The following is a 22,137-nucleotide window of genomic DNA, read 5'->3' on the forward strand; positions in this document are numbered from 1 at the left end:
CCGTGTATTTGTTGTCAGAATGTTTTTGAAGGGAATTCCCCGAGGTAGAGTAAATTTCTTATAAACGAGTAATTTACTCATTAGCACCAACCTAAGTGCGGCCATACCATGTTTTGACAGTTCATAAATTAATCAATGTTAGACGTAGAAAATCGACTAGTGTATTATTGGAATGGATCGTTTTCGCACATTGTTTCCATCGTAATGCAGCCAGTGCGGCCGAAATTGAACTTGCTACATCTGCTTGAAAAATTAATTTTAAAAAATGTCCTCTCCCTGCTCTCCCAACTAAATGCCTCACCAGTCCATGTTGCTTTGTTCGGCGCTTGACGTATTTTTTTGTATTTTGTGAGATGGCCATATACTAAGTGAGGCGGGGAGGCGGGAATGAAGTATTGGTAGTAGTGGTAGCGTTAGTGGTGGTAGTAGTAGTAGAATATTATTGCCAAAAAATACGTAAAGTAAGGAAGAGATGTTGCCAGCCGCAACAACTGTTATCTATATCTTAGGCGCACTAAAGAGGAATCTGAACTCGTCTTTTTACCGCGGGAACTCTATCTACACGTTCCCGGCATTCTTAGAAACTTTGAATTATTGTCCTGTGCGGCCGATCTCCCTAATTTAAATCCGGTTAAACGTCTCGGCTACCGCCTTATTTTTTTTAACTCAACGCTGAAGGTAGGAGGATCAACCAACGCGTGGAGTGCCTTTCAGACAGTCCCGTGGCTGCTTGCCGCTCTGCCATCGGCGGAGAGATACGTAAATCAAAGAGTCCGCGCTTATTTTTATTTCCGTGGGCCTAATTTGCGGCTAAATTGTCTGCGACTAAACTATACATTTCGCAGAAACTTAAAAAACAAAATAAAACCGAAAGCGAAGCCGCCACGGGACTGGCTGAAAGGCACTCCACGCGTTGGTTGACTCCTCCTACCTCCAGCGTTGAGGTAAAAAACAAAGGCAGCAGACAAGGCGTTTAAGAAAATTTAAATGAGGAAAATCAGCCGCAGAGGACAATAATTCGAAGTTTCGAAGAATGCTCGCAACGTGTAGATCGAGTTCCCGTCGTAGAAAGACGAGTTCAGATTCCTGCGTTCGTGTTGATTCGCTTTTAGTTCTAAACGGGAAGGAAACATCGATCCTTGTCCGCCTTTCCTCAGCAAAATCATCTGCTTGAGGGCACGCGCGATTGAAGGAAATTTGTATACGTACGCAGTGTCGTTTGCTTAAATCGAAACCTGATTTACAAAGCGAGCGTGAGCCTTTCTCATGTTCTGTTATTGCATGCAGTTGTCTTGCATTCCTTGAGTAATCTATAGCTGTAAGCTAGTGGCTTTGTTCTTTGTGTGTTTTATTTTTGAGGGGTGTGTGAGTTACGAGTCTTACGCCCAACCGAAGCGTGCACGGGTAACTGGATTCCTGGGACCGTCGGCGGCGACCGTTCCAGACATCCGAAACCGCCATAAAAGCAAGCGGACGCACGTGCAAGAGTCCGCATTCCGATGGACGCTAGAAAGAGCTGGGAGCAGGGAGTGACAAAAACAAAAAGTGCGATGTGGCTTGTTGTTTTCATGTATATGTATTATAGGCGTGTGTAACAGAAACTGTGTGCATTGTGTGTATATTAAACTTGCATATTTTAATATCTCTACATCTTCTGCTTAATGAACAAATGCATTTTTAATACGCGAAAGCATTACCAGTCTCATGACGAGAAAAGCCGGCGGCCTGCGTGTGTGTGTGTGTGTGTGTGTGTGTGTGTGTGTGTGTGTGTGTGTGTGTGTGTGTGTGTGTGTGTGTGTGTGTGTGTACACGCAGATGGTATAGAAAATCCCAGCCATGGCAAGAAAAATACGGTGACGTCATCAAGCGGCCATATGACGCGCGCAGCAAGCCGAGCACCGCCACTTCAGCCAATCCCACACATGTCGTTCGTCTCTGTATATATATATATATATATATATATATATATATATATATATATATATATATATATATATATATATATATATATATATATATATATATATATATATATCACACTCGCCACTGGCCGTCCTTCATCATGCGACACAAGTTTTTCTCGGCATTCGTATCAAAATTGTCACACAACCACTTGTCTCACAGCTATTTCGGGTGCTGTCATACGATTTCTCGTTGCATATAGCTTGCATGTGCTACTCAAGCGGGAGGCTAGCTTGCGACAGGGATTCGAACCGACGACATATGCACCTTCAATATGACATATGCACATATGCACCTTCAACGCACCCAGGGAAGTGCGTTGTCTGCATGTCCTGTATGTAAAATTCAAAAGCCAGCTGAACGGACTCAAGTTCCTTTTAGAGACGCGTGTGTTGGCAGAAAAAAACTGCAAACTGCTTAAAGTTGCCCTGTGGGTCTCAAAGCGGCGCTCAAGAGAAGCTCTGAGGTCGTCATTGTAAGGGATAAATGTCGCTCGCCTATAGTATTCCTCAGTTGAAGTCGAAGAGTAATTATCCCGACGCTTCTGCGTGCCAACCACTCGCGGCATTTTCGAGCTTACGCCAAAATCAGCCGCTGTTTTTCGGCATATAGAGAATACTTTGAGGAAGTCGTCCTCAGAGTTAGCAGCCATTCTTTCCAGCCTGCACAAAATGAGGTCTACATAGCCTAACGCGACGTTCATGTCAACCGACGTGCTCTGCAAGTACTCGGACAACCGATGCGTTAGGCTTAACTTAGTGTCACAAACCGACATATGAGGAATTAAGGTAAATGAGCATACTCGATGGTGGAGGGCAGACGCGGTGGAAGCGCTTGTGGCGTCGCGGGAGGCTTCCATGAACCCCTCTAGTGCGGCGACTTTTTGAGGCAATGCCTCACTGAACATTGAGACCGCCTCGTCGCGTTCCACCCAGCTAAACCCAGAGCGGTGGAACCCGGATCTTCCCACCTATATCCGGAGCGGCCATGCAGTACACAACAAAAAGTCGTAAAGAAGGCGTGTGTAATCTTGCCTCTTGAATACACCCACTGTTTTCTTATCGTTCTTGAGTCTTGTCCACGTGTGATGTGGGCCCGGGCCCGCCGGGCCCCACTTCGCTACGTGCCTGTCGGCTGAGCAAAAAGGAAAAAAAAAATCTAGGACAAAGCTCCGAAAATGCAATCAGAGCTAATTACTGCTAGATGACGAAAAAAAAAACACATCATTGAGTGAACTTTGATGTTCCCCGTGCTGGAACTGGCGTATGTACAATTCGTTATTTGTAAAAGGAATTCTCTGCTCTGAAGCGCATACATGACCTTGGCGAATGAATGAATGAATGGTTTGGTTTATGGTTTACGGGGTTTAACGTCCCAAAGAGGCTCAGGCTATGAGGGACGCCGTAGTGAAGGGCTCCGGAAATTTCGAGTATACCTGCGGTTATTCAACGTGCACTGACATAGCACAGTACACCGGTCTCTAGAATCTCGCATCCATCGAAATTAGACCGCCGAGGAATGAATGAATGAATGAGAACGCTCACTGCATCATTTCTATGCGCACTACGCAGCGTTGCAATGTGAATTTCAAATACACTGTCATGCATTCCAGCCCACATTGGCGCCTGCGCGTGGTACGACTAGCTAAATACAGTTAGCTTAACCGACCAAGCTTATCAAGAGTCGAATTCTAGATTCTAACACCCGGTGGTCACGAAGATGTAATTTTTAGTGTCCTCAGTCTAAAGGAGGTCCGTATACCCTAACGCAAAACCTGGTAGCTCATGCGCACCATACGCACATAAAAAGAAACAGTAAACAACGCGAGAAAAAAAAAAAACGCTTTCGATGTACACGTTATAAGACCACGCAAACTATCGGAGGAGGGGAAAAGGAGAAATCGTGAAGGGTCCCGCCTATCCCCTAGTCACGACTGCAGAAAGATTCGGCAGCAGGAAACGCGTACACAGACGTATATCCAAGGCGCGCCGTCACGAACCGTCGGGTGCCGCTCCTGTGTACATATTTACGAGCACGTCTCGCGTTTTCGCACGGCACCCGATCATTTTCTGAGCGCACGCAGGCTTTTTTTCTCCCCTGGGATATATCTGACGGTTCCCGCCGCTCTTCGGTCGAGGCAGTATATGGGGGCAAAGGAGTGGCTGAGACGAAGGAACCAAAGCCCAGATTTCTTGCACCTCACTTTTAATTGTGAGGAAAACTCCAAACAAACAGGAATAAAAATGGAGTAATCTCTCCTATAGAGCACTCCCTTGTACTAGGGAACAGCTTACTTCAGTTTCCTACTACTCTTTTTTTCTTCTTCATCTTTTTGTCCCCTCAACCCTTTCCCCCCGTGCAGGTATAGCAAAGCGGTTATTCTTCCGGTTAACCTCCTCCTCCTCCTCCTCCTCCTCCTCCTCCTCCTCCTCCTCCTCCTCCTCCTCCTCCTCCTCCTCCCTTTTTACTCCCATACAGGCGTCTATATTCGTGTTTAGAGCGTAAAATATACATGCTGTTATGAACGCATTGATGGATAGTGGTCTAACCTTCATATGCGTAGCAAGACGTTGTTTTTAAAGTTCTGCGCTCGCAATCGGCTACTGATCCGGAGTTTCCGGGTTCGAACCCGACCGCGGCGGCTGCGTTTTTATGGAGGCAAAACGCTAAGGCGCCCGTGTGCTGTGCGATGTCAGTGCACGTTAAAGATCCCCAGGTGGTCGAAATTATTCCGGAGCCCTTCACTACGGCACCTCTTTCTTCTTTCACTCCCTCCTTTATCCTTTCCCTTAGGGCGCGGTTCAGGTGTCCAACGATATATGTGAGAGATACTGCGCGATTTCCTTTCCCCCAAAACCAATTATTAATATTATTACTACTGCGCTCGCAAAAACTAATAGGGTGCGTTTTTGACAGCAAATAGCAGAAAACTGCAAGCGTCCCGAGGAGGGATGTGCTGTTATATTGATTGTTATAGTGCAATCGTGCTATAGGCGGAAAAATTGCATTCATAAACAACTTCCCATTGAAAAAAAAAAGAGTGCTTTTCCAGAATTTTTGTGTATATACAGGGTGTTACTCCTAATACTTTTTTAAAAATTGGCTTTTTGAGTTGGGAGAGCGCATTTTTCGGCATAGCATTGTCTGTGGTGTAGTACATCAGAATGCAGCTGAGACGTTGGCTAGAATATTGACTGGTAAGCCAATATTGAATATTTACCTATTTAACTATTACTGTTAGGCTTCTTAATTATTGAGATATGTAGCCCACCGTAATTAATATACATATACCTATTTTTAGAATTTCGAAATCGGGGTTACCCTCGGTGCTGTAGCCCAATAAATTTTTGTTATCTCGACGAGTTACGTGCACTGGAGAGGTTGCTTTGCCTACAAGCTTCTCGAAAACGCAAGTATTTTGGAACAATGTAGGCATAATTTGTTGGTCCACAGCGCCGAGATCTAAATTCTAAAAATCGACATGGATATTACATACGGTGGGCTATACGCCTCTCATTAAGTAACCTAACAGTAATAGTTAAAAAGTTAACTATTCAAAATTATTTAACCAGCGTTCTAGTTAGCACGTCTGAGTTGTATTCTGATGTACTACACTGCTGACGTTGCTATGCCGAAAAATGCTCTCTTCTAACTGAAATAATCTATTTTTAAAAATTGCGGAAAGTCTTACGTGAAACACCCTGTATAATACTGCAGGCTGCACAAAGATGTGTTTGCTTCTAGCTTAATTTATTCTTGGTTTTTGCTTTGCCTTTTGGTTAACTGTGAACACACTCGCTTGTATAAATTGTGGCCGCTGTCTGAGAAATAACACAGAAATTGCGCCCTGTATACACGTCGGATGTGTTCCTCGTTCCTCCATGTCTTTATCGCGCTATCACGTACTTTAAAAAGAGTGCACAAAAATGACCAGCGTCTTTTAAAGCAGCCAGAACTTGTACGACACTAAAACAATGAAGACCCAGTCGGCAAAAGGGCGCAATTGTACCTGCAATTGTATCATCTTTTCAAACAGCTTTACTAACATTTCTGAACACGGAAAATGCGTCATAGAGTGCTGAATGATTTACCGTGTCCGTGACTTTTTGGCGGTCCTTTTTTGCTTTGCCATTTCTTGTGTGCTGAACAGCTCCGGAGCCTCTTTTATGTGCCATTGTATTTTTAGTTACTTATTTTGCCCTAATTATTACTCACTTGTTTGAACGTGTTGAATTTTGTGGTTTCAATATGTTATACCGCACTTAACCAAATGTTACCCAAACTCTGCCCTCTGTATATTTACCATCATTTGTTATGTGTGCTTTCTATTCATCATTCCCCCGCTATGTAATGCCCTCTTCTGGGTCTTTAGGGTAAATAAATAAATAAATAAATAAATAAATAAATAAATAAATAAACTGTCACACCCCACTATACGGGTGTGCGGCCATACTTTGCACCCATTTTGGGGGTGCATACTTGTTTGAACGTGTTGAATTTTGTGGTTTCAATATGTTATACCGCACTTAACCAAATGTTACCCAAACTCTGCCCTCTGTATATTTACCATCATTTGTTATGTGTGCTTTCTATTCATCATTCCCCCGCTATGTAATGCCCTCTTCTGGGTCTTTAGGGTAAATAAATAAATAAATAAATAAATAAATAAATAAATAAATAAATAAATAAATAAATAAATAAATAAACTGTCACACCCCACTATACGGGTGTGCGGCCATACTTTGCACCCATTTTGGGGTTACAGGTGCAAATATTTCATTGATCTATCCTATACTATCCTATTCTGTGCTTTCCTGCTTCAAGAGCAACGCGCAATAGGCCTATGCCTTTTTGTTAACTCGCCAACACGTGGAAAACGATCGCGAGCACCACCTTGCACGAAAGCGTGAGGTCGTTTTATATCGCACCATTTTATAGCACATAACTCATTCACTGGCACCTAGATATTCCTGCCCAGTTGGGGCTGCGAGCACGCAGCAGATGACAAGGACCGTCACTATCGAAAAACACAGCAAAATTTTCTGTTGCCACAACAGATTTTCCTGTGGTATTTCGGGACCTGACAACAAAAATTCGTGCAGTAACAACAGGACTTCCTGTAGTATTGAGCAGTCTCCTGTTGCAACGACAGAGCCAGTTCTGTCGCCACGCCAGACAACTAGTCGTTCTATCGATACGACAGGACGACAAATCTCTGTTGTATTTTGCCGCCGCGGTGGCTCAGTGGTTATGGCGTTCGACTGCTGACCCAAGAGGCCCGGGTTCGACCCGGGAAGACTTTTTATGCACGCATAATGACGCCTCAGCATTTCATCCGTGTCTGATTCACTAATGCTGTCAGAAGATACAACAATTTCGATGGAGGCGAAATTCTAGAGGCCCGTGCACTGTGCGATGTCAGTGCACGTTAAAGAACCCCAGGTGGTCGAAATTTCCGGAGCCCTCCACTACGGCGTTCCACATAGCCTGAGTGGCTTTGGGACGTTAAACACCCATAAACCAAATCTTTTGCATATTCGTTGCGCGGTTATCTTTGTCTTGCCGGAGTATCGTCTCTGCAGTGTACAATTTCATATCGAAACGCAGTCAGTTACTTCTCTGGCATTGCCGGATATCCCAAGGCAAGTACACTTACCGACAGAGGGCGTCTCTGCCCTCCTTCCTTGCTATTTCGCCCTGCACTGTATAAAGGGCGGCGTCCTGAGTATTATTATTAACTAATTGGTTTTGGGGGGAAAGGAAATGGCGCAGTATCTGTCTCATATATCGTTGGACACCTGAACCGCGCCGTAAGGGAAGGGATAAAGGAGGGAGTGAAAGAAGAAAGGAAGAAAGAGGTGCCGTAGTGGAGGGCTCCCGAATAATTTCGACCACCTGGGGATCTTTAACGTGCGCTGACATCGCACAGCACACGGGCGCCTTAGCGTTTTTCCTCCATAAAAACGCAGCCGCCGCGGTCGGGTTCGAACCCGGGAACTCCGGATCAGTAGTCGAGCGCCCTAACCACTGGGCCACCGCGGCGGGGACCCTTGTATGGCTGCCGCAGTGAAGAGATAAAGGCGTAGCTGGGTTTTCCGCTCCCTATTTTCGACGTCGCTTTATTCTAACAGCCAAGCAAACAAGTGGCACACTGCCAACTGGTAGGTGCTTTTCTGGCTTCATGAACAATGGAAACATTAGGCGCGCACGCCATCGCGTGATGCACGGCTTTGTTATTTATTTTGTGCGTGCAGGTACCTGCTGCCGGAACGCAATCGTATATTCATATAGGTCTGACATATTTGTGACTCAGAATGCATGTCTCATTCCTTCCTTTGTGTCTTTTTTTTTAATTTTGAGCCAGCGAAGAAGGAAACAGGAGAAGTAAAACCAGGTGGGATTAGGGTGAAAGTCCAAGATTGGAGACACCAGAAAAATTTATATAGGTTTGAACGGGTCAGCAAATAGGATTCTGGCACATTTGGTTTGGCCTTATAGGATGGACGTCCCAAAGCGGCTCAGTCTATGAGGGAGGCCGTAGTGGAGGGCTCCGGATAATCTCGACCACCTGGGGTTCTTAACGGGCACTAACAATGCACAGTACACGGAATTTTCACATTTTTCCTCAATCGAAGCGCTACCGTAGTGGGCGGGTACGAACCCACGACTTACATGCACTGCGTGATGTAAATGCACGGTAATTAACCACGGGTAATCGAAGTTATACGGAACCCTCCACTAAGGAGTCACTCAAAGGCTGAATCGCTTTGGAAGCTTCATCCTATAATGTTAAACGAAATGTGCCATAATCCTATTTGTCTCCTATTCAAACCTGTGCACATTTTTTCAATAGGGCATGCAACAGCAAAGAGGGGGTTTCGCGGCTTCATAACCTTGCACAAGTCTTAAAAAAGTATTTTCTCTTTCCTAACTTCATTGGCTCCTCCAGTAACATTCGTGCTCTTAGTAGAGAAATTTAGTTCACAAAAAGTAACAAACCAACAAAAATGAAATCAACAACCGAGTTGAGGGAATGCCGAGGGTGTCGGATCAGGTTTTGTATCAAAATAAACACCGAAAAGAATTTCTGCAAGGACTGCAAACGCATCATTTTTTCGCCGTGACACTTGTTCACGCGTCTGTTACCGGTAATGTTACAATGCAGCAACACAACGTAGTTTGTTTGTTTTTTTCTTCAAGAAATGGACACCGCAGGCACTGACGCTGTGTCAGCGCTTGTGGAGCCCATTTCGCACTGTTATTTTAAAAATGCAATATCAACTAATTCAGATGTCCGCGTAACAACGCATTGATGTTTCGAAGCAAAACGCAAGAAGAGGAATGTGGTCGTTGAGCGTTGACTGCTCGCATGCTGTTTTTATTGATCATTTATATAAATACACTGCAATCACAGAAGAGCTTTCAGCTGGTGGAAATACTCTGCACAAAAAACGCGGCTAAGAAACAAAGAGAAGGTGAAGTACACTGACGCTGTTTGGATGGTCGTTGTACGCAATGATCAATAAAACACGGTGCCGAGAAAAGAAGGATGTTTTGAACTTGTCAAACAGTTAAACGCGACTGACAGAAAACAGACAGGGTAGGCTGTGTAACTTAGGTATTAAGTTATTTCATTGAACTTAGGTATTAAGTTCTTTCATTGAAAAAAAAAAATGCCCCGCGGCGGTGGCTCAGTGGTTAGGGCGCTCGACTACTGATCCGGAGTTCCCGGGCTCGAACCCGACCGCGGCGGCTGCGTTTTTATGGAGGAAAAACGCTTAAGGCGCCCGTGTGCTGTGCGATGTCAGTGCACGTTAAAGATCCCCAGGTGGTCGAAATTATTCCGGAGCCCTCCACTACGGCACCTCTTCTTCCTTTCTTCTTTCACTCCCTCCTTTACCCTTCCCTTACGGCGCGGTTCAGGTGTCCAACGATATACGAGACAGATACTGCGCCATTTCCTTTCCCTCCAAAAAAAAAACACAAAAAAACCATTGAATTACAGTTCATTTACGAAAAATAAAAAGAATATTTAAATATAAGCAAACACTTTTGTGAGTGGACATGAGTGTGAGTGGACGTATGAGTGAGTGGACATGCACATATGTCAGTGGACGTAAATGTGGGTGGACGTGAATGTGATTGTGGGTGAGTATGAGTGGGTGGACGTGAGTTTCAGTCAGCGGATGTGAGTGGATATGATTGTGAGTGAGGGGGCGTATGAATGAGTGGATGCATCGGTGGACGTGAGTGTGAGTGGATGTGAGCGGACGTGAGCTTGAGTGTGAGCGAGTGAACATGAGTGAGTGGACGCGAGTGTGTGATTGAGTGGACGTAGTGTAAGTGTACATGGGTGAATGTGTGGGTAAATGTGAGCGTGGTGTGAGCGATTGTATGTGAACCTGATGAGTGGATATGAGTGCACGTGAGTGTGAGTCGGTCTGATTTTTAACGGATATTTGTGCGAGTGGAGAAGACTTTGAGCGGAGTTGAGTGTGAGTGGATATTAGTGCAGGTGAGCCACTTCTCCTGGCGCCGAGGTACGCGGAGGCTTCACGGCGCGGTTCAGGCGTCCAGGAGAGCGAGACAGTTACCACGTACGCCTTTCATTTCTTTGTATAACCATCCAGTATTTTTATAACTATTATTAAATGGAAATTCAATATCGAAAAGGAGTGAAGTCAACTAATAGCAATCGGAAATAAAGTATTTCAGCGTAGCCTCACCCAACATTCTATTCTTACTGTACATCTTGCGTAGCGCCTTCCAGTGCCATGCGGCCTAAGAAATGCGCGCGCCCCGTTGCGAGCGTTTTCAACGGACAGGACGTGCCAAAGAACAGTATTCAGAGTAATTCAAGCGGCGGAAGTCAGTTGAATCCAACATTAAACTACAACAAAACCAAACATAGAAAAAAACACCACCGCGAGGTATTCCTGTCCGCATAGAGTACGCGTAGGTGACTTCGCTCGCTCCGGCATTGATTTTTCGCGCGGTAATGAGGCACTTGTGTTTGCACTTCGCGCAAAGCGGTCGTAACGGAGGAGTAATCGCAACAAGTGACCGCCGTCAGGCGCTTAAACAGGAGTGGGGGAGGAGGAAAGGTGCAGCAAAAGAGGAGGAGAAAAAAATCGATGTCCGGATTAACGCCCTTGCATGCACGGCTGGCTCAAGTTCATTGCCTCGTCCATTCTTCCTCCAGATAGCATTCGCGTCTTTACGTCGACGTTTGGGACACAGCACATCAGCCTCCGCAACTCGTCGCGAACGGTTGGCTACTGCGAACGGCGCGGTGGGTGCTACCTCATCTGCTCTGCGGGCGCCATTATAAGCGTGTCTCTCGGCCCGTTTCCCTCTCTCTCTTTCTTTCTTTGCTGCGCATATGACACGTGACGCTGCACCGACGAAGAGGACTTTCATTTTTCTAAACGCAAAAGTCAATTCGTTGCCGAGTGGACAGCGACCGCCGAGGCCACGCGCGCACTGGATCGGATCACCATGGCAACGAACAGCGACAACACTGAACTGACTGCTTCGCCAATCGCCGCACCCCCCCTCCCTCCCCTTCTGTCCCCGTCCGTAGTCAGACGAACGAACAGCCGGGCACTCGCGGCGCGGGAGCTCTCTTCTTTCACTGTGCCGACCTTTCTGCTCGTTCGCTCTTTTGTTTTCTATCGCGTTTTTTTTTCTTTCTTCCTTCGCTCACAGTATCGCGGCGGCGCGGCTGCAAAATGTGAAGTTGGCGTGCCAAGCACCGACGTGTCTTCACGTTCCACGCCGGCGACGAGCTGCCGCCGCTTCGGGGACGGTGTCCAAATCGGTGAGGAAGCGGCATTCCTTCGAACCGCTAAGCGGAGCAATCCGGGATTCCCAAAGGGTTTTGTTTCCGTTGGGAGACGTCTCCGACTATTTCTAAACCATTTCTTTGCCTCTGTCGGACCCACTTGGGAATTGTTCCCTTTTTTTGTCAAGCATTGTTGAAAAGATTGAAAGCTTGATTCCCTAACGGGCAAAACAACTCGGTTACATTCCTTGTTTCCCTACAGCGCATCCCGTTTCAGGTTATATACTCTATTCGAGTCAGGGTACGCTAATTTCTGAGCTACAAACGTACAGAGGACAATGAGAGTATTAATAGGAGGGGCATATTTTGCAACGGTTTGCGAAAATGATCGTGCCAGATGTACAAATGCAGTGCTATTCGAATGAGTCGCCAATCTGCTTCGAAAGCGGCCTTGTTCGTAAAGACAGCCCGGTTCATTCAAGGGTCCGAAAACATATCTGTCCTCTTCTACTAACCTACCTTTCTTCTGTAAATGAACATGTTTCAAAACGAAGAACGGCGTTTAGCGACATAGCGAAAAAGCTGGAGGGGTGAAAAAGCGGCCGATAGTGGAGTGTAGGGATGCCTGTCTTAGGCTTAGTTCTGCCAGTGACCTGTTGCCTGTGAGCATCTTTGCTTTTCCGCCTTTGCTTGCCTGATAATCAGATCTGAAGTGCACCTCTAGCCAGATGTTAATTCGATTACCCAAACTCTCGGTGTTTTAAGTTTTCGTTGCCAGTCAAGGACTGCGATAATTATCAAATGACTGACCTGCCAGAACATCCGCAGCCGATTATATTAATGGTCGAACGGCTTCCGGTCTGATATAATATATATATATATATATATATATATATATATATATATATATATATATATATATATCTCGAATAGATGGTGTTGTGAAAGTTAAAGAGAACGGACTACGCAGCATCATGACATTGCACAGAAATGGGTTTTGTGATGTAGAATTACGTTTATGACATGGCAGTTTAAATGGTGCTGCGACGACTTGCCGCAGTGCATTGCACATGTACAACCACACCAAGTTAATTAGGATCCCGGGAAGACTTCTATGCACGCACAATGACGCCTCAGCATGTCATCCGTGACTGATTCACAAATGCTGTCAGAAGATACAACACTTGCTCGTGACCTTGCTCTTCGTACCAGTGTACTGTAAAAAGTAAATGAAGCTAAACTAATTGCTCACACTTCATGCATCCCTGCATCATTTTTTGCAATTGCAGTTTTGAAAAAGAAATTCGTCCTAAAAGTTAGCGCTGCTTAAATTTTAACGAAAGAATATGCATAACCAACTAGCCCCGCAACGTGTTTTACTAAATGTTTTGACTGAGAGTAGTATATTCACGGTCGCGCGATAGTTGGACCTTGATGCTAAGGCGAGGCCAGAAGCAGTCGCATTTCTATACAGCGTCCAAGGGGCTGTGTTCGCTGTCGGTAGAGCTCTACAACTGTGGCTTTTTTTTTTTTTTGGTGTTTGGTGCGAGCTTTATTTTCATCTCTGTGAACGCGAAGTCTGCTCAAGCAGTACTAAGCTTCGTTGCCATCCAGTGTTCACTATTTTGCGCACACCGCACTGGACACTAATTACGGAGGGTTTACAAGAAAAGGTCCTGCTCCGCATGTGTACAGTCATTGCTCAGTTTCAGGGCGCTTGCCTTTTTTTTTATAGTGACGTCATACTTCATGCAATTAGTACTCATTCGCGGCTGGTTGGCATTTACTGATTGACATGTTCGGTTTATTGGGGTTTAATGTGCCAAAGCGACTCAGGCTATGAGGGACGCCGTAGTGGAGGGCTCCGGGAATTTCGACCACCTGGGGTTCTTTAACGTGCACTGACATCGCACAGTACACGGGCCTCTAGAATTTCGCCTCCATCGAAATTCGACCGCCGCGGCCGGGATCGAACCCGCGTCTTTCAGGTCAGCAGCCGAGTGCCATAACCACTCAGCCACCGCGGCGGCTTGATTGACTTGTGAGCTGCACGAAATGAACACAGACGAAGAAAACGTGGACTAATAAAGGGAGTATTTACTCATTAGCTTCCACCATAGCGTAGCGATATGGCTACAAAAAAGAGCTATACAGTTTCAATAGCAACTTCGTAGCTGAAGAAAAATTCGTTCTGGCCCGGGGTTCGAACCCGGAACCACCGCCTCACCTGGGCAGTCGTTCTACCCGTAGAGCTAACCGGGGCGGCTAGCATACGGTAAGGCGAGTGCGAATGGACCAATTAGGTTCGTTTAGTTGGCAGAGCGACTGCCCCCGTGTGGCCATGGTCCCGGGTTCGAACCCCGGACCAGAACGAACTTTTTAACTACGAAGTTTCTGTGGAAGCTCTCTAGCTTTCCTCTTTAGCCTTATGCCTGCGTTTTGGTGGTTGCTAATGAGTAATTCCTCATTCATTACAAATCTATTACACCTTGGGGGTTTCCTCTAAACACTAGACCAATGAATTGACTAACTGTTCCTATCACGACCAAGGGTTCACAAATGCCCGAGCAAAACGCCAGGTTAAATTTTGGTCCCTTTTGGAAAGTATGCTATATCCTTTAACTTTTTATCCTTTTTTTATCCTTGGCCCACCAAGAAGCGGATCTTTCAGAGACATTCCTGCAGTCACTGAATTCATTTGGCATCGAGCTACACATGTCCTTTCCGCCAGAGCCCTTTTCAGTGGTTACAGGGAACTTTGCCACACTTCCTGGGGACATGAACCTCCCAAGTGGTGTAGAGCAGATATTACAGACAGGCCCAAAATTCAATGTAGAGCCTCAGTCGTGGAAATAAGAATCGGTCTGTGCAAGTTCTCGTCGCATATGCTTCCTTTTGTCGTCCCTGTTCCTTTCGCGCTGCTCATTTACCTCCATGCAAGCTCTGTTCTGTTTACGACGCCTGACGAGCTTCTTATTTCTTGATAGAAACAATCAGCAGGACGATAATTAATTCTGTTTTCTTGTTTTTAAAAGTACGTCTTGTCCGATCAAACATCGGCTGGAAAAGGAAGCTATGGATGAGGGCGAGGTCCCGATTGTTGTCCTCTACCTACTAAATGAGCCCAAACTGTTCGGCCAGGTGTTTCAGATAATGGTTGTGTTGAGGCAGCCCAAAACAATTTGATGTATGACTCCGCCTAGGTTGTTGCAGACAAAAATATGGTGGGAGGACAAAAGACAAGACAAATCAAATAATATTTCCCTGCAATAGTTCAGGCTTGCAGTGTATTGAGGCCACCCTAAAATTAATACGATAAAAAGCCGCAGGTCGCGGCTATGTATTACGGGATGGACATTTCAGACAAAAAAAAAAGAATGTGTTGGGACAGCCACAAAGAACTGAACATAAAACGTCGCCACGTGAATTTCTGCGAGGAAGTCAGTTCGAGGGTGGAGATGGCATGGGAGCACACATGGCTGACATGGTGTGTACGTTCACGTGGTCTCTGTCTTCGTCCACAAGCTGAACTTGCATGCTCGCGATCACAGCCATCAAGTTCAGTTAATGCCAGTCCAATAAGTGAACTTTCCTCTCGGGAAAAGCCGTATCCCATACAAAAAACTCCTATGGGCGTCTATGGAAAAAGCTATGTCCGTCTATGGCCTTTTACGAACGTCTATAAGCACCCATAGAGGTGCTTATTGCCAGCTATTGAAAAATCTATGCCACTAAAGCTATAGCTTTGGAACCATACAATTGTCTTAAGCTCTCTATAGAAAAATATATCAGCCTGTATAGACAGCTATAGACAGAAATAGGAAATGTCTATAGCTATTTAAGCCAAAATTCTATAGTCGGCCATAGGACATTTTTGTATGGGATGAAACCTTTCCCGCCAAATCGGAATTTGTTTTCCGTTCAGGACTGCAACGAGTGCCTTCACCCTAGAAGGCTTGCCGACGGGAGCCGCGGGCTAACGATGTCGTGAACGGGAGAAGGGCGTCTCCGGTGACTGGCAGAAGAGGGCCCCCCCGCCGACCGGGTCTCGGAGCCATGCGCTTCCACAACGTGCACGGGGCCAACGTTCTCGTGGACGAAGGCGGCAAGCGGGCCACTCGGCTGGCGTCTTTCTGCGACGCCATCACGTTCAGCGCCAAACCCGTGGCCGTCGGCTCACGACTCTCCCTCCAGCTGACGTCCAACGAGTCCTGGACGGGGGCGCTCAGACTAGGCCTAACCTCGCACGACCCCGCGGCCGTCGTGGTCTGCTCGTCGGGGTCGGCGGCGACAGGTGGCGCGACGGCGCTGCCCCGCTTCAGCTGTCCCGACTTGGCCTCCAAGCAGGGATACTGGATCAGACCACTGCCCGAGCGATGGATCGCACGCTGCTCCAAGTGAGTTTCGCTGACTGCACGTATACCGTCTTTGGCAAAAGTAGACACCTTTATCATACCGTAACCCGCCGCGGGGCCTCAGTGGTTAGTTAGAGCGTTCGGCTACTGAGCCAGAGTTCCCGGGTTCGAACCCGACCGCGGCGGATGCGTTTTTATGGAGGCAGAACGCTAAGGCGCCCGTGTGCTGTGCGATGTTAGTGCACGTTAAAGATCCGCAGGTGGTCGAAATTATTCCGCAGCCCTCCACTACGGCACCTCTTTCTTCCTTTCTTCTTTCACTCCCTCCTTTATCCCTTCCCTTACGGCGCGGTTCAGGTGTCCGCCGATATATGAGACAGATACTGCGCCACCCCCCCCCCCCCCCCCCCAAAAAAAAAACAATGATACCGTATACCTTGTTACCGTTACCGGAGTACGGAGTGCCGGTACTCGCGCGCCGTTAGTGCGCATGCGTAGATCGCCTTGAGGGCGCGCCAAGTACCCGGCAGCTGTGCGCATGAATGCAACATCAGGGCCAATCAGCGCGTGCGCACTGGCGGTGGGTGGGCTCCCGGTACTCTATTAACGCTAACGTTGACCCGTTATACGGTATGCTAAATGTAACGTAGCAAGAAGGGTTTTGAAGCGGGCTAGTTGGTGGATTTCGTTACTGATTGAACTGCGCGAAAGACACGGGGACCAAGAAGAAACACGTACACACACACAGCGCTGTGTGTGTGTGTGTGTGTACGTGTTTCTTCTTGGTCCCGCTGTGTGTGTGTGTACCTGTTTCTTCTTGGTCCCCGTTTCTTTCGCGCAGTTCAATCAGTAACGTAGCAGCTATGTCGACGTCTGTTTCCGGAGTGGGCTTGCAGCCGAGCGGCGGCACTGGGCTCCCCGCCTGCGAGTGCACACTTGTTGACGTAAGCCTTCACCCTCGCTCTCCTTCCTTAGCTGATAAGTAAGCGAGCAGCATTTGCGGCAAGCTATTTCGCGCATTCGGTCTGCTTCGGAGCGCTGTCACACTGAGCGAAGCAAGATCACGTGGGCTATGTTTACACTCGCAGCCGGGAGCAGCTGGCAGCGCCGGAGACCACAACCGGAGACAACACCGCTGCTCGGCTGCTAGCTCCCTCCAGCCGCCAACGCGGCTGCTCGGTTACTTTCGGCAAATACACTACGTGCTGAGTAGGTGTATTCGTTAGCGCTGAATCTTGTTTCTCCGAGCTTTGTAATTGTAGAGGGCCGTCCACTTTTACAGTGAACACGTATGCACCATATGTGGGACACTTGTGAAGTAATGAACAAGTCCGCCCAGAGAGCGCAGGGAACTCCCACGGTTTCCGCGCTTCTTGAAGGTGAGCAATAACGTGGACGTCACTATCGTGTGATACTCTGCGAAGCTGTGGTTCAACTTCGTCACGCGCTCCTGTGTTCACTTTATAGAACTGGACGTGTCTGTACATAGACGATGGAAATAAACATTTTTGGTGCCACTTTTTTCAGCTTAACAGAAGTTGACAAGAACATTAGGGAGGCCTTTTAACTTTCCGTAAGCGCCCTTCGACGCTAGCACGTACTTTACACACTTGATTAGGACGGCAATACAGGGCTACGCTCAGCTTTGAAAAATTCTGTGTTCGTAAGAAGCGCGTCACACTGCAGCAGCGTAATCGTCCTTGGTATGCTCGGCTGTGTTCTTGAGGTCCATTTCCGTGGTCTCCGGATTTTCGTCTTACAACACTTCGCGTCCCGTTTTCGCCGAAAACCCACCTCTCGATGCATCGTTTAGTATATACCATGGAGGAATAAAAGCTCAGGATAGATCCGATCGCTATCCGAGCTGCGCGCCAAAATGTGTGCCGGAAGTGACGTACTTTCGCAAGGACTACTGGGAATCTTTGACCGACGGCGCAGCCAATGGTAACGTTGGGTGCAGCGGCGTCGTCTGCTGCGCATTGTCTGCTGCGCATGCGCAATCGGACTGAGACAGCGGCCTTCACGACCGGCTTCAAAAAATGTGACGTAACGGCCTCTCCTGAGATCTTTGCTTCCTCCATGATGTATGCAGTTTCAAAGAGACTCGTGACGTCATTTCCTGCCGCGCCTTCTCTTCGTTGCAGGCTCACCTTCTACGTGAACGCACAGGGTCACTTTCAGCTATTCGTAGACAACGAGTACAAGGGGGCGCTGTTCTCCGGACTGCCAGTCAAGGAGCGGCTGTGGCTCATCATCGACCTCTACGGCATCTCGGTGTCGGCAAAGTTTGTCGCCCCATGTAAGGGAAAGACCTTGATCACCTTGTCCCCAGATTGTTCACTGTAGTGTGCTCACGTCTCTGCCACGTCAGGTGTTTTGTCTCAAACGCTATAACCACAAGAAGTACTGTTCCCGTGCGCGAGAGCTGTGAAACTTGAAAGCGATGGCGTCCTTAATTAAGTGTGTCGAGGTAATTTCATTCAGTCGGCAGTGATAAAAAGCATTTCGAGGAGAACGGACCAAGCGTTTCACACCGCACATAAAAACAAATTGGTGTCATGCTTTGCATGTGTAAGGTCTACAGAGTTGTCTTCCTGCCTGCTCTATATTAACGCGCTGGAGAGAAACCGGGGCGCTCCGTACCTCTAACCATTCTTTCAAGGTGCATGGCAGAACTAAAGAAAGCGTAAAAGAGCAGTGAGATAGCTTCTATTCCACTGACCAGTCTGACCTCAATACTGGCCCGGCGAGAACCTGCCCTTTTCGGGAGAATAGGAATTCGGTACTGAACTCCGCTAAAGATCCCCAGGAGGTCGAAATTATTCCGGAGCCCTCCACTACGGCACCTCTTCTTTTCTTCTTTTACTCCCTCCTTTACCCCTTCCCTTACGGCGCGGTTCAAGTGTCCAACGATATATGAGACAGATACTGCGCCATTTCCTTTCCCCAGAAACCAATTATTATTATTATTATCATTACTGAACTCCGCGCACTGAGCAGTGGGATGTATACTGTGCTGTCTGCTCATGGTTCGTCTTCTCCCTCAACAGAATGGCTTTCGCGGAAAGAAAGGTTGGATGACGTAGTACAGACGTATAGCTGCAACAAAGACATTCGAGTACGGTTGCTTACACGGCACTAATGGCGACGCGCCGCCCGCACATGCAGGCAGCTCGACGCCCGTGGAGGTGGTTGCGCGGGGTCCGGACGCCGTGCGGGCCTACAAGCAGGCGTGCGCCGAAGGCAGCGTGCCGCTGTACCGTGCTCGGCTCTACATCATCGGATGCCCCGGCGCCGGCAAGTCTAGCCTCAAGAGGGCGCTGCTCAACGCCGGGTGAGCGGCAAAAAAACCAGATTAAGATGAAAAGTAAAAAGTTGGGCTGAGGCTTAGCTAAAGTGTTAAGCCTGGATATCTCGAAGCGAAAAGCTTCTTGGCGATGCTCGTGGTTTAGCTTAAGGTTCCATACATGCTGCTTTTGAGGCAACTCCCACGCTACCACTTCTGGGTCTTCTCCTCCTTCCATGGCGGAAGGTCAGACGACGGAGGCAGTGCGTGGCGGCGACGACGGCTGCGGCAGCAGCGGCCACCTGCGCTCCGCGTGACGTCACTCGGTTTCGCGCATGCGCAGCTGTGGCAAATCTGTAGTGTGGCTCACGCGAAGCCCGGTGTTGACGAGCCTAGTGAAGCTTTTCGCTACGAAAGAAACATTCACAGGGACACCTAATTCTATCACGTGTTTGCAATGCGACTGCATTAGCAGCTGCTGATGCCGTTACTGGCAGTGAGGTCCATTCCGCTCTGGTCAGATGTTTAGGGGAAATCCCCAAGGTGGAGCAGATTTGTAATAAGGGAGTAATTACTCACTGAGTGGATGCCAATGAGTAATTACTCCCTTATTACAAATCTACTCCACCTTGGAGGATTGCCATAAACATTTGACCAACACTGTTCCCACTTCGAGTTACTGATCAATTCGCTCTCGCCCGACCATAAGCTTGCCGTCCCGGTTAGCTCAGTTGGTGGAGCGAATGCTTGGGCGCAACGGTGGTCCCGGGTTCGAACCCCGGGCCAGGACGAATTTTTCTTTAACAGCGAAGTTGCTATTCAAGCTGTATAGCTTTCCTTTGTAGCCGTGTGGCTGCGCTTGGGTGGATGCCAATGAGTAATTACTCCGTTATTACACTTCCGGTCTGGCGACGTCACTTCTGTCCAGCCAATGGCAACGCTCCGGTCTGTTGACGTCCCTTACCTCCAGCCAATTGAATTTTACGACCGTGACGCCGATTTTCATTTCATTTTATTTATTTACGGACATACTGCGGACCATGGCTAGGTCAAGCAGGAAGGCCACTTTACACAACAATGAATAAAGTAAACAAAATTGTGCAAAATATTGAGAAGTTTGCTAAATATATGGCACTGGCATACAGAGAGTTTGCAGCGTATATTAAAACTTCGAAACTTACACGGAGCTTTGAGGTGTAATACAAGAAAACAGACAAAACATTCCATTTCGAGTTTCACACCCGATTCAAACTCGATCGGCGTCTTAAAATTTACAGCGCAGCCAATACTCTTCGTAGTACCGTACCGAGTGCTAAACTATGCTTTGCTGTAGTGAGTGGCTTTCCCGTCAGAGATTTGCTGCTACGTAACTCTCGCACGCCTCCTTTGAAGAAACAGCTCGATCAATGCGACAGCCGCACAAAGCAGCATGTATTTACTCCCATCTCCGATTTGAAACGTCCACGAGAACGAGATCGAAGCCCGCGCTATTCGTGGCATATTGATGACCTGCAGCGTCCGATAGCCATCGCTTTGACATTTCATTTTCTTCATCGAGACTGTTTATTAGCGGATATGTGCCTGCGATTAGCGGCCAAATGCTAGGCGTATATCGCCTTCCAGCGCTCGCATGTAAGGCACCCGTCATTAGTAGTCGAATTTATTGCTCCCACACCGATCTGCATAAATAAAAGCGACAGCGCTGTTCGTATGTGTAAAACTCCGCAACTTTTGTTCTCTGCTGGATAGCAGTGTAGTAACAGAAAGACAGAGAAACGTGAGGGCGTATCAAATGTATCGGACCTTCAGTTTTTTAATCGTACTTTGCAGCATCGTTGCACCAGCAGCAATGCCCGATACACCGCGATTCACCATGTACAGTCATGAGCAATGTAAGAGGGAACAAACTTTCAGCATTCATTTATTGGTTACTCCATAATTACACGTGACAAGCGCGATTTGTTTTCCTATTTTCTAACTAGCTTTTCTCGTGGCGTTCAAAATCCAAATGTCATTCTCATATTTAGTAAAGGAATAATAAAATAATTTTGCAATTTTGTGCAGAATTTTGTTCCTGCTCATATGGTTCACGACTGTACTAGTTCAAATGGCCGAAGTAGGACTGCCGCTGCGCCTTAGCGCAGATGCATCATATTCCGCGTGTTCCATCATCTTGCGCTGTTTGACAGCTATATCCTCTCGATCTGTGACGTCAACTAAAGAGCATGGTTTCTCTACAACTGAAAAAAAAAATATCCTCAGCTTCTCAAATGGTCTGATGCCATGAACTGCCTGAGCAGGATGCGCTTTTAGGATGGTGCTTTTCCATTTGACGCTCTTCCCTTCTGCTGCATCCACTGACTGAAAGTTGCGCTAACTGATTTCGGTTTATTTTGACTGACCTTTATGGCTCTCTAATAATTTTGTGCATAGTTGCGTTATACGCGTGTCACCTTACTTGGCTCGCCGCGTTTGATCAGCCGATGACGCTCGCTCGCTTTCGGTGCCACTTTCCCTCTCTCACCACTCGCTGCTCTCTTGGCGGCCTCTCAGCTTGCGCCGATACAGTTTCCCCCTCTCCTTTAGTCAGGGGCGGTTCGTGCGCTCAGCTAGCTGCAGGCGCCGGAAGCTTCACTCGGCGGTTACGCAGAGACACACGCCGCCATGTTCGCGTAATGCCACTCGCACTGCTTACGCAGTCAAATAGGTAAAGTGGCTGCCTCCGTCCTATGAACGCACCCGTGTCAGCT

At 47.4% G+C, this 22,137-nt stretch overlaps 1 protein-coding gene across 3 annotated transcripts in view; it reads left to right on the forward strand.

The window, feature by feature from the left end:
- The window catches only part of LOC144111151 (uncharacterized), an 88,196-nt gene that overhangs the window by 40,889 nt on the left and 25,170 nt on the right, over window positions 1-22,137 (forward strand). For 2 of the 3 annotated variants that reach the window (XM_077644306.1, XM_077644305.1), the window contains exons 4-7: window positions 11,671-11,782; window positions 15,672-16,143; window positions 18,246-18,400; window positions 19,270-19,435. In XM_077644306.1, the coding sequence (XP_077500432.1) occupies window positions 15,803-16,143; window positions 18,246-18,400; window positions 19,270-19,435 (662 nt within the window). In that variant the 5' untranslated portion in view covers window positions 11,671-11,782; window positions 15,672-15,802. Of the gene's footprint in view, window positions 1-1,444; window positions 1,546-11,670; window positions 11,783-15,671; window positions 16,144-18,245; window positions 18,401-19,269; window positions 19,436-22,137 lie in introns of all 3 variants that reach the window. The other variant, XM_077644307.1, reaches the window with a different exon arrangement.

This window comes from Amblyomma americanum, chromosome 11 (assembly GCF_052857255.1).
Source record: "Amblyomma americanum isolate KBUSLIRL-KWMA chromosome 11, ASM5285725v1, whole genome shotgun sequence".
Taxonomy (NCBI): domain Eukaryota; kingdom Metazoa; phylum Arthropoda; class Arachnida; order Ixodida; family Ixodidae; genus Amblyomma; species Amblyomma americanum.